This window comes from Castor canadensis, chromosome 16, assembly GCF_047511655.1.
Source record: "Castor canadensis chromosome 16, mCasCan1.hap1v2, whole genome shotgun sequence".
Classification (NCBI taxonomy): Eukaryota; Metazoa; Chordata; class Mammalia; order Rodentia; family Castoridae; genus Castor; species Castor canadensis.
In genome coordinates, this window is record NC_133401.1 from 61455857 (window position 1) to 61471518 (window position 15662).

General features: G+C 36.5%; 1 protein-coding gene and 1 pseudogene across 2 annotated transcripts in view; one reads left to right on the forward strand and one right to left on the reverse strand.

Moving 5' to 3' along the window:
• Positions 1–15662, reverse strand: part of Hspa4 (heat shock protein family A (Hsp70) member 4) — a 45421-nt gene that overhangs the window by 3617 nt on the left and 26142 nt on the right. For both annotated transcript variants that reach the window (XM_074057197.1, XM_074057198.1), the window contains exons 8-16: positions 12969–13045; positions 9468–9619; positions 8505–8611; positions 7944–8077; positions 6687–6868; positions 5652–5741; positions 2156–2308; positions 1228–1353; positions 668–775 (exon numbers count right to left, since the gene is read on the reverse strand). In XM_074057197.1, the coding sequence (XP_073913298.1) occupies positions 668–775; positions 1228–1353; positions 2156–2308; positions 5652–5741; positions 6687–6868; positions 7944–8077; positions 8505–8611; positions 9468–9619; positions 12969–13045 (1129 nt within the window). The remainder of the gene's footprint in view (positions 1–667; positions 776–1227; positions 1354–2155; positions 2309–5651; positions 5742–6686; positions 6869–7943; positions 8078–8504; positions 8612–9467; positions 9620–12968; positions 13046–15662) is intronic.
• LOC141418314 (U6 spliceosomal RNA) lies at positions 15492–15586 on the forward strand (annotated as a pseudogene).

Below are 15662 nucleotides of genomic sequence, written 5' to 3' on the forward strand. Positions count from 1 at the left end.
GAAAAAGCCCATCACATAAAAAAAGGGCTGGCAGAATGAATCAAGGTATATTTCAGACCCCAGTAGTGGGGGTGAGGGAATCAAAACTACAGTTGGGCACAGTAGATTGGCCTGTAATTCCAACTACTGGGAGGCAAAGATCCAGAAGATCACAGTTCAAGGCCAATCCTGCAAAAGAGCTGGGTGTAGTGATGTCTCTGTGTCATAAGAAGCATAAAGAGAACGATCGAAGTTCAAGTCAGCCCAGGCATGAATCTGAGACCCTATATGAAAAATGCCTAAAGTAAAAAGGGTTGAGTAGTAGAGTACCTGCCTACCAAATTTAACTACCACAGAGGTTAAAAAAAAAAAACAAAAAAAACAAACTACTAACTTCATTGCAGGTGCCTTTGGGATAGGGATTACATCTTGCTAGTTTTTCTTGATACCAAGAATACAGTAAATCTTTAACTCAATATAATACTGGAAGTCAAAACTAAATTTTTAGAAAAATTATTTTGGTGCTTATAAGGCTTTAAAGTGAAAATAAGTCATAAAGTATATTTCTCCAAAACATCATTTGTAGCCTGTGTTCTTAAGTGACATGAAAATTTCTCCAATTTTAAGCTACTCTTCTTCATAGAAGCTACAAAGATTGGGAATACCTCTGCTCTCAAGAGTCACTTACTTTTAATTCAGCCAATTTATCTACATAAACTTGCTTTGGCTGGTCTTCTCCATCTTCATACAACCAATTTTCAGTATCTTCTAGTTTTAAGGTAAAACTGTTACGATCCTAACAATAAAGAAAATGTTGTAATCAAGTTAATAAAAGATCAGTTGAAGTCAGGTGTGGTGGTGTATAATTATAATCCCAGCCCTTTGGAAAACTGAGGCAGAAGGATCTTAAGTTCTAGACAACCCTGTCTTCAAGAACAACAACAACAACAAAAAGATGAATTACCAAAGCAATCACAAGTACAGACTGCACTGATCTATCTGGGATTTAATCTTAATATATAGCAGTAGGGAAATGGAAGATACAAAAAAACAAGGCTGGCAAATGCTTTTTTGATTGACAGGTATAGTGGGTTTTATTAGTCTTTTTGCTATAAGGGACTCCACTATATTCGAAGATTTCAGAATAGAAAACTGCATTATATACACATGTAGTTCCTTCTAACCCATTTAAAGATGCTCCTAGAAGACACTAGTAGTTAAGCAGCTTACACTATGGCAAACACTTACATCTTCATTCACAAACTTCTCATATTCACCACTAAGCTTGTCTCTCATTTCATACACATATTCTTCCACTGCATTCTTAGCATCATTCCGTTCTTTCTCCAGTTTATCCTGCATGATCATCTTACCCTGAGAATACAAGTTAAACATTAAGATAATTAAGACAATATCCTCTTAAATTCCAACTAAGAAAATTTAAAAGTAGAGAAATTTTCTTCTCAAAATCCTTTTAATTCTGTTGAGTCACCCCAATAAAGGGGAGCTGGAAGACTACTTAACAAATTTTGGAGATCAAGGAGTTTTGTGGGTAAGTTTAGGAAAAAAGAGCAGTGGAAACATTAAAAAGTAGCACTCAAAAGCAAAAATAAAGGAGAATTTAAGAAAACCTTCAACTATTGGTTCAATGTCAGCTGATATATTCTGAAAAATACATCAAAGAAAAATAAAAATTCATGCAGTCTAAATGCTAAAGGTCCCGTAAAACAAAACTATCTTGAGATCAATTGCATACATGAAAAAACCCTCAAGAGAAAACAATTCAAATAGTGCTACCATTGTTGGTATGTTATTTCTCTACTGATCAGCTCCCATGACTTACCACCTTAAACACTCCAATCTGCAGTGAACAAATACACTTATATGCCACAAACTGAACAATACCCACCCCCCCAAGCCAAAGACAACATTGTCAAAAATCTCACAACAGCTTCATATAGTCATCATGTTAGTATCATCATAAAAAATTGATACCATGGGATCTACTAAAACTTATCCTTGCTATCCCACAAAAAAAAAGGAAGAAAAAAAAAATAATCGAAATTATTTTCTCAAAGCCTAACTAGCAGAAATAGATAGAGATAACTAGGCACAGAATCTGAACACTATGGTCACCTTAGTTTATTAGCTCACTGTTCTAAGAGACTTTAACAACCTCATTTTCGATGTACAAGTTGAGCATTTCTCGGTCTATCTGCCATAATAGCTGATTCTCAATTGGCAAGTCCACTGTACTGGTCTTCACTTTTGCCTTCTTGGCTTGAGGTGGTTGGTCCATCTTTTTGTCTTTTGATCCAGCTTGAGAGGTCTAAAATAGTAAAAATTTTTGAAAACAAAAACATAGACTCATAAGTTTCAAAATAGGTCAAATGTCAAAAGTGTCTGCCTTTAAAACTTAGTGTTTTCATGATCTAAATATTATGACTATCATAACATAGAAAATGAAGATGATATGTAGCATCTAGACTAGTTAAACTCAGAGATGGTTGTCAGGGACTGGGGTAAGGGGAAAACGAGCAACTATTATTGAGTTTCACTTTGTAAGATGACAAAGTTCTAAAGATTGGTTAACTGCCATGTATACATACTTAATGCTATATGCTTTAAAATGTAAACTTTGTTGAATGTACTTTACCATGCTAAATTTTTTTTTTTTTTCTCTATTGGGGCTTAAACTTAGGGTCTTAAACGCTGAGCCACTCCACAAGCCCTTTTTTGTGAAGGGTTTCTTTGCGATAGCGTCTCGCAAACTATTTGCCCAGGCTTCAAACTGTGTTCCTCTTGATTTCTGCCTCCTGAATAGCTAGGATTATAAGCATGAGCCATCAGTGCCCAGATAAATCTTTAAAAACTACATACACAGCAACCTTCTGCAATCCCACAATCAATATACAATCCCTATTTTAAAATTTTCAGGATGTAGCCTAGCACGTGTGAGGGCCTGGATTCCATTCCCAGCACTGCAAAAATTAAAAAGTTTTGAAAATTTTTTTCTTCCATTATTATATAGCCATTCATAGAAAATAGTGAGGAAAGGGTAGAAAATTTTTATAGATTAGTATTATCAGTTTGATTCAGAATATTTATAGTAATGTACATTCTCAAGAGGACTGAGAGAACACATTCCACTGCACCAAGTCCACAGATGGAAACTCAATTAGCTTCATCTCATTGTTATTTCAAATTTCTCTAGATCAATAACCTGTTTTCACACACTTATAAACCACATTTTTCTTCAAAATTCCCTACTCACATTCTATTCAGTTTTCTTAGGGCTTCAGTGGTCCTCCCACCAAAAGAAAAAAAAGTTGAGTCTCCTAGTTTTTTCTAATTTTATATTATTTCTCTGTATAAGTTTCTATTGCCAATGCATCCACCACTTCCTTTGTGGTTACTTTTGCAGATTCTATGTTTGGAAAGCCTTTCCTCATGCACAGATTAGGAAAATACTCACTTTATATTTCATTTTTTAAAAACTTTTCAATTAATCTGAAATGTGCTCTATGATGTGAGGTAAACCTTCCATGTCATCTCCCCACCAGCTACTCAAGTAACTTAACTTGAGTCATCACTGAAAACAGGTGTCTTTTTATCTCGTTTTTCTTTAAGACAGGGCCTTACAATTATAACTCAAACCAGCCTCAGTCTCCTTAATGCATTACAGGTATGCACCACCATGCCTGACTTCATTTCCTTTAGAAACAATACTATGAAAGGCATTTTAGCTCCTGAGCTACCCCATGGTAGCCTAAATAGTAATCCTATGGCTACAGGGCATTGAGGAAAGGGAGCTGTACATGGGACCTGGCAATGTTCCTTTCTTCTCTACAAATACACAGGAGAGCAATTCCTTCTCCCATTGGTGTACCCAACCCACCCAACAACATGGAGGGTCTTCCATCCTGGAAAAGGCCTGTGACAACTAGAGGATCTGAGCATGATTGTCTTTGTCCATGTTTTTCTCCTTTTAAAATGCACAACATAAGAAAGCAAGTAAAATCTATTCACTGACATGAGGATGGGTAACAAACAAGTCATCTGAAGGCTCTGCCAATTTTTTTTAAAGGCCACTATGAGAATTCCAAAGAGGGAATTTTATAGGTACCTTGAAAGAAATACTGTTTTCAATACTAAAAATCAAATTTAGGGACGGGGGTGTGGCTCAAGTGTCCACCCTTCCAAATGAAAGTCCACAAAAAAATGAACAGGTTGTAAAAGGTTCAAAAATGTTACACAACAATTTTAGCATTGTATTTATATTACCTGCTAAATGTACTTACATACACCTTCTTTAAAAATAATCTCTCAATAAAAAGATAAGAGAAAGGCAGTTGACAAAAATCTGAGAGAAAAAATCTTAGGCCTAATTTTTTTTTAAGGTGGTACTAGAGTTTGAACTCAGGGCTTTGAGATTGCAAGGTACATAGGCCTCATTATTGTTCATCAATAACAAATACATTATGGAGACTATGACTCAGAAACAGCCAGCCAGAAACCAGTATGAACATGGCTAAGGTTTCTGAATGCCTTCCCATGTATCAATGCAATAATACAGTTAAAAGTCATCTCACAAAAGGACTTTACAAACGTACTACAAAATATTGCTTAAAAAACTGTTCAGCCGGGCACCAGTGGCTCACACCTGCAATCCTAGCAACTCAGGAGGCAGAGATCAGGAGAATCATGGTTCAAAGCCAGCCTCAGGCAAATAGTTCTTGAGACCCTATCTCCAAAAAACCATCACAAAAAGGGATGTTGGAGTGACCCAAGTGGTAGAGCACCTGCCTACCAAGCATGAGGCCCCAAGTTCAAACCCCAATGCTGCCCCCACCACCAAAAAAATTGTTCAAATAATACAGTATAATTAGTACCAAGAAAGTTTCTCAGCCAAAACTCTGTACAATAAGCCCGCCTTATTCAAAGTTTTTTTTTTCCCCCTGGTACTGGAGTATGAACTCAGCGCCTTCACCTTGGGCCACTCCACCAACCCTATTTTTGTGACACGTTTTTGGTTTGGTTTTCTTTTCCCCTGAGATAGGGTCTCAGGAACAATATATTTGTCCGGGTTGGCTTCAAACTGCAATCCTCCTGATCTCTGCGCCTCTTGAGTAGCTAAGATTACAGGCATGAGCCTCTGGCACCCAGCATGGATTTTTTACACAGTTTTAACAAAGCATGGTTAAAAATATTTGTGTGTGTGTGTGTATAATAAATTTTAAGTATTAAAAGAAATTTCAAAAATATTTTAAATTCCAACATGTACATTACATAGCTCAGTTGATACAGAGCTCTCAAGTCTGTTTTATGATATCATCAATTCTGTCCCTCCCCTTAATTTTGTGAAAACATGCCTACCCAAAAGCTAATGGTGCCCAAAAAGCAAGTTATAGTGATCCTTCTAAGCCAAAAAAGGACACACACAATGTGCTTAAGTGATAAAGGGACAATTTTAGAAAGGTGGCATGTCTTTAGTGGAAGTCCAGTAGCATTACGAAAAAAATGAAACCAAGCATCCCCTGTACAAGTACTGAACTCTATGCATCCTAAGCATTCATAGTTTTTCCTCAGGAACAGTCTTCTGGGAACCATATACCTGCAGACACCAAGAGTCTGTTATATGTGAGGAGACTGAAATTCATAACAACTTGTACCTCCATTTCTTCAGACTCTGCCTTGTTTTCTGCTTGTGTCTGCTGTTGTTGCTCTTCAACATGTGGTTCCTCCTGGTCCACTTGCATCTTCTGAAAAACAGGTCAAATTAAATCTTCAAAATGGGAAATACTAATGAAAGACAATGCAGCCACCATGACACACTGACAAAGTCATGTGGTAGGGAATTCCTGTGAATTAATTATCAGCAATCAGAATCAGCCATTGAACATGTTACCAGGAACATAAAAGTTTTCCTCTCTGGATCTGTACAATAGGGATAATACTTGTCTTGCCCTGCCCTTGTATAAAAGAGAGTGATTATGGAAATTCTCTGTAAACTATGAAGTACTCAAAGTATACAATGTGGCATCATTTAACACAATCTACAAAATACAATCTGAAGAGCTCATGAATTTCTCCAAGCTTCCTCACAAGTAGACGTCTCTCAAAAGTCTTTTTTAGGCTAGAGACTTGTCTAGCAAGTGGTAGAGTGCTTGCCTAGCAATTGTGAGGCCCTGAATTCAATTCCCAGTACCGCAAAAAAGAAAAAAAAAAAAAGAAATTTAAAAATGTGAACTTTTTCAAGCAATTCCTACATCAGCCTTTTCACCTTCAAAATTAAAACCACTTTTTACATGAAGGAGGTAAACTCACTGAAATTTCTCTTAACACCTCAAACAAAATCTCTCGGATGAGATCAAAGCATTTATAGTTTTATAACTGCTTTGAATATGGTGCACAAAGAGACTAAGACTCATGCAAACAGGTACATACCCTATTCTACTTGTGAAAAATAATAGAACGACTCAAGAGCACTCTCTTATAACCACAAAGAATCAAAAATAACTCATTGAGAAATGCATGTTCTGAAGAGAGGAGCCATTTTATGCTCCATTTCCATACAAATTCTGTGTAAACATAGTTTCACATATATTGGGGAAACTAGACATGTGCAAGCCTACTCTCAGCAGCTTTACAATTTTTAGACAAGTCACCTCCAGGCCTTGATAAATAGTACAAAATGTCCAGATTACCTCTTCCTCCTTTGCATTTTGATCTGTTTCCATTGGTTCCTCATTTTCCTCAGATTTGTGCACTTCCACTAGGGATGCACTGGACACACTGAAAATGCCATGGACGTTTACTCGAACCTTGACTTTCACTTTTGAACTGGAGCCATCAGACTGGGGAGTGACTTTCTGAACTGAAAACTGAGCTAGGGACATATGAGAGACAAGAAAACACTTACATGATGAGTTCAAACACAAATACATGCCAGCACTGCCAGGCTACGTTCATTTCTCAATGAAAAATCAGTAACTAGGGACTGAGGGCATGGCTCAAAGTGAAAGAGCACTTGCCAAGAATGCATAGGCCCTGGGCCCAATCCCCAGTACCAAATATCAGTAACACAGCAAAGTGAGTACTCTTAGACTCTTACTAAATCATATTTCTTCTTCCTTTCACCTACACTCAAGCTTTTACTATCCTGTAACAAAGGGCTCACTTATCTCTTTTTCCTTTTCCCTCAGTACCTTAATTCATCTTTATGTACTACTACCAGATTAAATTTCTTAAAATACAGATTTATCACGTTCTCTACTTTACAAAAAGAAACAAAAGGCTATGATTGCTTTCTAATTTTGTCATTTATCAAGAAACTGCCATTTCTAGATCTAGTTACTATACCAAGGTTTACTTATTTCTAATTCCCACAATACTGCAATTGAATTAGCATTCCTATACCTATTTACAAATGAGAGAGCAGAGTATGTTAACTTTCCACAGCTTTTGCATGCCATTGAGGATACTCCTAATACTTTAACCCAGTTAGTACAGACCTGTATTACACAACTCTAGCTTCTTTCTCTTCTAAATTGGTTATTACTTCCAGATTATAAGAATTCCCAAATCCTATACATATAAAGACTCTAGTCAAAATGGTTCCAAACTCTAGAATATTATACTGATGTATAATAATAATCTGCTAATGATTTTCTGTGCACATCTTGTAACTCTATGTTAGGGTCAGAAATGAATTTAACTCTTCTACACTCTATGTCCACCACCACCTACTGCACAAGGTATAGCCATACTGAGAAATACTGCCTGCAATACGGAAGAGTCAGTTAAATATAAACTGTCTGGTTCTGAACCTGGCAATAAGACTAGAAAAGACTTTTCTGTTGTGACCTCATGTGCCATAAACATTGCATTTTTTCTTTCTGCTATCACAGTTTTCAATGTAGACACAAGGTTTTGTTATTATTTTACTATCAATCTCTGCTTACCTATAGCAGGATCTGGATAGGGCAAATCCTGAGGAGAGCTATAATAGGCCTCAAGAGTGAAAGGTTCCTTTCTATAAAATGTGAGGACTTTAGAGAAAGGAGCAGCATGATTTTTTGAGAAGACTTCACAGTCACTGAATGGAAAAAGACAAAAACACATAAATTCCATAAATTCAAGTATCTCTAACACTTTGACCCATGTATTCTAGGCTTGTAATCATTGTATAGTCCTAGTTTTCTCTTTTCTCATTGACATAATTTCTAGTTACAAGGTTGGGGGAAGGAGGGAGGAGAAAGGAAAGGAGAGAGAATATGAATGAGACAGAGACAGACATAATAAAAAAGGAATGTACCCAAACAGCCACTGAAAGCACCAGTGATTTCAGAAGGATCAAACACAGGAAACTAAGTACACAAAATTATTCTGACTATAATGACTGATCACTTTGTTTCACACACTGAGAAATTTTTACAGATCGGTTTAAGCTGAACTAGAAGGCAGTACAATCAAACTTAACTGATTTAACTAAGTATAAATATGATTAGTAAGTGTTTTATTACCTTGACCCTTCTTCAGCTGGAGAATTCCATCTCAGAGATATGGGATATGCTACCACATCAGTAATAGAAAATTCTCTGACTTTGAAAGCAGGCGACAAGATTGCACACTAGAATGATAATTTTTTAAAAATCCATTTGATAAGTATAGAGACACTATGAACGAGTATCACCAGACCTACAAATCAGACCATTACTTGCCAGGTGATCTATAATCTCAAGTTACTCAGGAAGCAGAGATGTGAAGGATGGTGGCTTGAGGGCCGCCCAGGCAAAAAGGTAGTGAAACCCCATCTCAACAACAAAAAAAATCAGGGTATGTGGCACAAGCCTGTCAACACAGCTATGTGGGAACTGTAACTAAGAAGCATAACTAGAAGGATTACATTCCAGGCCAGCCCAGGCAAAAAACATGAGACCCTATTTGAAAATTAACTACAACATAAAGGTCTGGGGACAAGGCTCAAGTGGTAGAGCACCTGCCTAACAAGTTCAAGGCCCAGAGTTCAAACCCTAATCCCCCAAAACGGGTGTGTGTGTGTGTGTGTGTGTGTGTGTGTGTGTGAATAATCACTAGATATTTCCATTATTTTAATGGTGTCTGAACGAGCATTTCTATAAACTTCTATTGTTGCCAAATTACCTATATGACCTAGCTTTTCTTTATCATTTTTCTGCTAACCCTAAGCCTTAATTGATGTACAACACTACTTTATCTATAGACAGATAATGTGCCAAATTCTAGTAGAATTTTAAGCTTAAAGAGTTACCTAGTTTCTAGTTGATGAATTCATCTTACTATGTGTTACAGGTTACAATTCTTTTGTAAACAGCTGCTTTCCATTTTAAAACAAAGGCTTCAGAATTTTATACCCTGTGACAACCTGAGCTAAACTCAGACTATTAGGTAAATATATAAACCACTATCATCTTATTATAATGACCTATGAACAAAAGAAAACTCACCTGCAATGCACAGCCTCGAGTAACAGCTTCATCAGCATTTAATGTTGTACTAAGTTCTTTACCAAAAAATTTGCTTATCTTCTCTTTCACTGCAGGGATTCGTGTAGCACCACCAACTATCTCTACTGCATATATATCTTCTTTCTTTAATTCTATGTTAAAACAAGACATTAAGATTAACAGAATCTTTAGTTTTAGAGTCAAATAAAAGAGTACTAAGATCTTACCATAACTCACAGACTACAACAAAAACCCCTCTCTTCCTAATTCCCTGCAGACATATATACCTCACAGAGTGGCATCTGGAAACAAACACGGTGTTTTGATTCTCAAAACGATGCGTGAAGGGAGAATGACATGACAATAGTGGAATCTGGGAAATGTCACCTAGGAATATATGCCCTTTATTGCTAAGAGATGGTGAGCATTTTTTCATGTGTTTTCTTGGCCATTTGAATTTCTTCTTTTGAGAAAGTTCTGTTTAGTTCACTTGCCCATTTCTTTATTGGTTCATTAATTTTGGGAGAATATAGTTTTTTAAGTTCCCTATATATTCTGGTTATTAGTCCTTTGTCTGATGTGTAGCTTGCAAATATTTTCTCCCACTCTGTGGGTGGTCTCTTCAGCTGAGAGATCATTTCTTTTGTTGAGCAGAAGCTTTTTAGTTTTATGAAGTCCCATTTATCTATGCTATCTCTTAGTTGCTGAGCTGCTAGGGTTCCATTGAGAAAGTTCTTGCCTACACCTATTAATTCCAGAGTATTTCCTACTCTTTGCTGTATCAACTTTAGAGTTTGGGGTCTGATATTAAGATCCTTGATCCATTTTGAGTTAATATTGGTGTAGGTTGATATACATGGATCTAGCTTCAGTTTTTTGCAGACTGCTAACCAGTTTTCCCAGCAGTTTTTGTTGAAGAGGCTGTCTTTCCTCCGTCGTATATTTTTGGCACCTTTGTCAAAACTAAGGTGGGCATAGCTGTGTGGATTCATATCCGGGTCCTCTATTCTCTTCCACTGGTCTTCATGTCTGTTCTTGTGCCAGTACCATGCTGTTTTTATTCCTATTGGTTTGTAATAGAGTTTGAAGTTGGGTATAGTGATACCTCCAGCATTGCTCTTTTTGTTGAGTATTGCCTTGACTATTTGTGGTCTCTTGTGTTTCCAGATGAACTTTAGGGGAGATTTTTGTGATGAATGTCATTGGGATTCTGATGGGAATTGCATTAAACATATAGACTGCTTTTGTTAGTACAGCCATTTTTACTATGTTGATTCTACCAATCCATGAGCACGGAAGAGCTCTCCACCTTCTGTAGTCTTCCTCGATCTCTTTCTTCAGGAGTTTGTAGTTCTCCTTGTAGAAATCATTCACATCCTTTGTTAAGTTTACTCCTAGGTATTTGATTTTTTTTTGAGGCTATTGTAAATGGAATTTTCATATATTCCTTCTCAGTTTGTTCATTGTTGGTGTATAGAAAAGCTAATGATTTTTGTAACTTGATTTTATATCCTGCCATCTTGCTATAGCTGTTTATGGTGTCTAGGAGTTTCTGGGTAGAGATTTTTGGGTCTTTAAGGTGTAGGATCATATCATCTGCAAATAGGGATATTTTGACAATTTCTTTACCTATTTGTATTCCTTTTATTTCTTCTTCTTGCCTAATTGATCTGACTAGGAATGCCAGTACTGTGTTGAATAAGAGTGGGGATAGTGGGCACCTTTGTCTCACTACTGATTTTAGGGGAAATGGTTTCAGTTTTTCACTGTTAAATATGATGTTGGCTGCAGGTTTATTATATATAGCCTTTACAATATTGAGGTACGTTCCTTCTATTTCTAGTTTTCTTATCATGAAGTGGTGTTGGATATTTTTCTGCATCTATTGAGATGATCAAGTGGTTTTTGTATTTGCTTCTATTAATGTGCTGTATTACATGTGTAGATTTGCGTATGTTGAACCACCCATGCATCCCTGGGATGAAGCCGATTTGGTCATGGTGGATGATCTTTCTGGTGTGTTGTTGGATTCGGTTTGCCATTATTTTATTGAGGATTTTTGCATCGATGTTCATTAAGGAAATTAGCCTATAGTTCTCCTTTTTGGAGGTGTCTTTGTCTGGTTTTGGGATGAGAGTAATACTGGCTTCATAAAATAAGTTAACGCAGTGTCCTTTCTCTTCTATTTCGTGGAACTGTTTAAGGAGGGTTGGTATTAGTTCTTCTTTAAAAGTCTAATAGAATTCAGCACAGAATCCATCAGGTCCTGGACTTTTCTTTTTTTGAGAGACTCTTAATTGCTGCTTCAATTTCATTTTGCGTTATAGATCTATTCAAGTGATTAATATCCTCTTGGTTGAATTTTGGATGGACGTTGGTATCTAGAAGTCTGTCCATTTCTTCAAGATTTTCAAATTTATAGAATATAGGTTCTCAAAGTAGTCTCTGATGATTTCCTGGAATTCAGTGATTTTTGTTATGTCCCCTTTTGCATTTCTGATTTTACTGATTTGGGTTTTTTCTTTTCTCATTTTAGTTTAGTTTGCCAGGGGTCCATCAATCTTACTTATTTTTTCAAAGAACCAGCTTTTTGTTTCATTGATTCTTTATATGGTTTTTCATTTCTATTTCATTGATTTTGGCCTTTATGTTTATTATTTCTTTCCTTCTGATAAATACTTAATACCACCTCGTTTCCTAGTTACATTTTATTTAACAATCACTGACTACTTCTTGAGACAACTTAGTTTTTAAAAATCGCTAAAGCCAGGCACAGTGTTGTGTGTCTGTAATCCCAGCTATTCAGGAGGCTGAGGAAGGAGCAGTGCTTGAGTTTACAAAATCCAGGCTAGCCTGAGCAACACAGCAAGACCTCTCTCAAAAAAGAAAAAAAAAAAAAAAAAAAAAAGAAACAAAATAGGGTGGGAGTGAAGGAACTATCCAGTGTGGAAAGAAGAACATGCTCATCTGTCATAATTAATCACTTTGATTTAAGACACAAGACAATGTTAGCTAACACTATCTCAACACTCTAAAATAGTCTGCAACCAACACAACAGGTAAACATTGTCCAAAAAGGTTTTAGGAAAGTTAGTAATGTATTCTGAAATTAAACTGCTACCTTTTAGCCTGAGACAAAATTAAAACATTCTGTGACATTATGTGGCTATCATATCTTTCTTTTGCTCTATCTTTCAGCTAACCAACAACTCACTGACAAAAGCTTTTAAGACTACCACACCACCATTGCAGAAGACAACTTCTCCAAATAACTGGAAAGGTGTTATCCACCTTTGATTCTAAGTTAGGTTTTTGGAGAAACTTCTTAGATTTCCCTGCATACTTATCAAAAGATTGCTTTCGGGGAAGAGAGGCACCCCAGGGAGAAGATATGGAACTGAAGGAGTTCAAACAACAAATATTTGTATAACTGCTTGGGATGGGGGAGAAAGGATAAACAACACTTTTAGTATGAGATACACAAATCATGAAAATACTTACTGGCTTGTTCCAAGACACTACGAAGTGGTGGCTCCACTCTAGCTAAGAGATCATCACACATTTCCAGAAACTTGCCTCTATTAAAAAAACAAGTTAAATCACATTCCACTTCAATGCAGAATGAATGACTATAATCAAAAACAAAGTGTTGGCATGGAAGTGGAAAACTGGACCCCCTCATACATTCCTTGGTAATATAAAATGAAAATGAAAACAAAGAGTTTGACATTTCCTCAAAATGTTAAAACGTAAGAGTTATATGACTCAGCAATTCCACTCTATATACCTAAAAGAACCGAAGACACAAACTCATGCAAAAACATGCACATGAATGTTCACAAGCAGCAGCATCATTCTTAATAGCCAAAAGGTGGAAACAGCCAGGCACTAGTGGCTCATGCCTGTAATCCTAACTACTTGGGAGGCTGATATCAGGAGGATTGCAATTCAAGCAAACAGTTTGTGAGACCCCATCTGCAAAATAACCAGAGCAAAATGGGCTGCAGGTGTGGTTCAAGTGTTAGACCGCCTGCCTAGCGAGCACAAAGCCCTCAGTTCAAACCCCAGTATCACAAAACAAAAAAGACTTTTATAAGTTACATCTCAATAAAATAAAAATTGGTAGAAGTATGACAAAAAGACTGCTAACAGCAATTGCAACCAGAATTTTTACACTTTTGTAGGAGTTTTAAAAAGCAAGTGCCCAGCAATAGAAAACCAGTCTATACTGGCATAGTATTCAGTATCACAAAATAAGGAATGAATGCTATGTACAACTAAATGACTCTCAAAATGTTACACTACTTCAGTAAAAAGAACAGATCATATACATGAATGAAAAACAAGCTGGGCACTAGCTACTAGGAGAGGCAGAGATCAGGAAGATTACAGCTGCCAGCCTCGGCAAATAGTTTGAAAGACCCTTTTTTGAAAAATCCCAACACAAAAAAGGGCTAGCAGAGTGGCTCAAGGTGTAGGCCCTGAGCCACAAAAAAAAAAAAAAGATATGTAATATATATATATACACACACACACACACACACATGCTTTAAAAAAAGATATATGCATTATATATATGCAGCTAAAGTGCCTTTCAAGTATAAACATGAGAAACTATCTTCAACATGCAAAAAGTTAAACACTGTTCTCATGTGCTGTTCCTTCCAAAAGCCAAAATGATGAAGAACAACATAAAACTAATCGTAACCCACTGGGATGACAATAATTAAAAAAAAAAAAAACAAAGAACAAGTATTGAGAATGTGAAAAAAGTGGAATCCTTATACATTGTGGGTGGGAGTGTAAAATAGTGTAACTGCCAAAGAAAATAATTTGGCAATTTCTCAAAAAGCACAGAATTAGTCACATGAGCAGCAAATCCACTCTTAGGCATATACTCAAAAGAACTAAAAACAGATAGTAAAATAAGTATTTGCTCACAAATGTTCTCAAAGCACTGTTCAAAATAGCTAAAAAGCAGGAAAAACTCAAATGCCCATCAACTGATGAATGGATAAACTTGATATATCCTTACAATTGAATACTAGTTGCCCCTCTCCCCCAAAAATGTAATGATACGTAAATATGGACAAATGTCAAAAACTTATTTAATATTTAATTCCACTTATACAAAATATCCAGGGGGTATGGCTCAAGTGGTAGAATATCTGCCTAGCAAGCACAAATCCCTGAGTTCAAACCTCAAAACTGCCCCCCCAAGAAAGAAAAAAAAAAAAAATTGAGAAGAGGTAAATCCATAAAGAAAGCAGAATGAGGGATCGTAGAGTGGCCTGCCATGAGGCCTTGAGTTCAAATGAAGCATGAGGTCTTGAGTTCAAACCCTAAAAAAACAAACGAGGGCTGGAGGCATGGCTCAAGCAATAGAGAACTTGCCTTGCAAGTGCAAAGTCATGAGTTCAAACCCCAGTACTACCACCAAAAAAAAAACAAACGAAAGGAGGAATGGAAAATGCTTATGTGGAATGTGGTTTTATTTTGGGATGAAAATAATTTGTCTTTTTACTATATACAAATGGCTGTTTCACAACACTGTGCATTTGCTAAATACCACTTAATGGTATTTATGGTCAGTTACATGGTGTGCGAATTTCACCTCAATTTTTTTTTTTTAAATATAAAGAAGAAGTTAGGGCTGGCAGAGTGGCTCAAGTGATAGAGTGCCTGCCTAGCAAGAGGGAGGCCCTGAGTTCAAACTCTAGTACTGCCAAAAAATAAAAATAAAAAAGACAGGCACAAAACCAGGCAGCAATGGTTCACGCCTCCAAACTACTTGGGAGGCTGAGATCAGGAGGATCATGGGTCAAGTAAAAGCCGGGTAAATAGTGTGCATCTGCAAAAATGGACTGGAAGCATAGCTCTGAGTTTAAACTCCAGTACCACCAAAAAAAAAAAGAAAAGAAAAAAAGCTAATTAAGAAATATTTAATGTAATGTAATGTCAGATATGGTCTTGTTTCATTAATAAAGACTGGCAGTGAACACTAAAGACTAAATGAAGGCTCATGTTCATTCTGGCAGCACATACTTGGAATACAGAGAAGATTAGCATTGCCCTCTTGAAAGGATGATATACAAATTCATGAAGCATTCACATTTTGGGGTGTGAATGAGATCAAAGTACAATATGTACATGTATGGAAATACAGCAATGAAACCTACATATAATTAATATAGG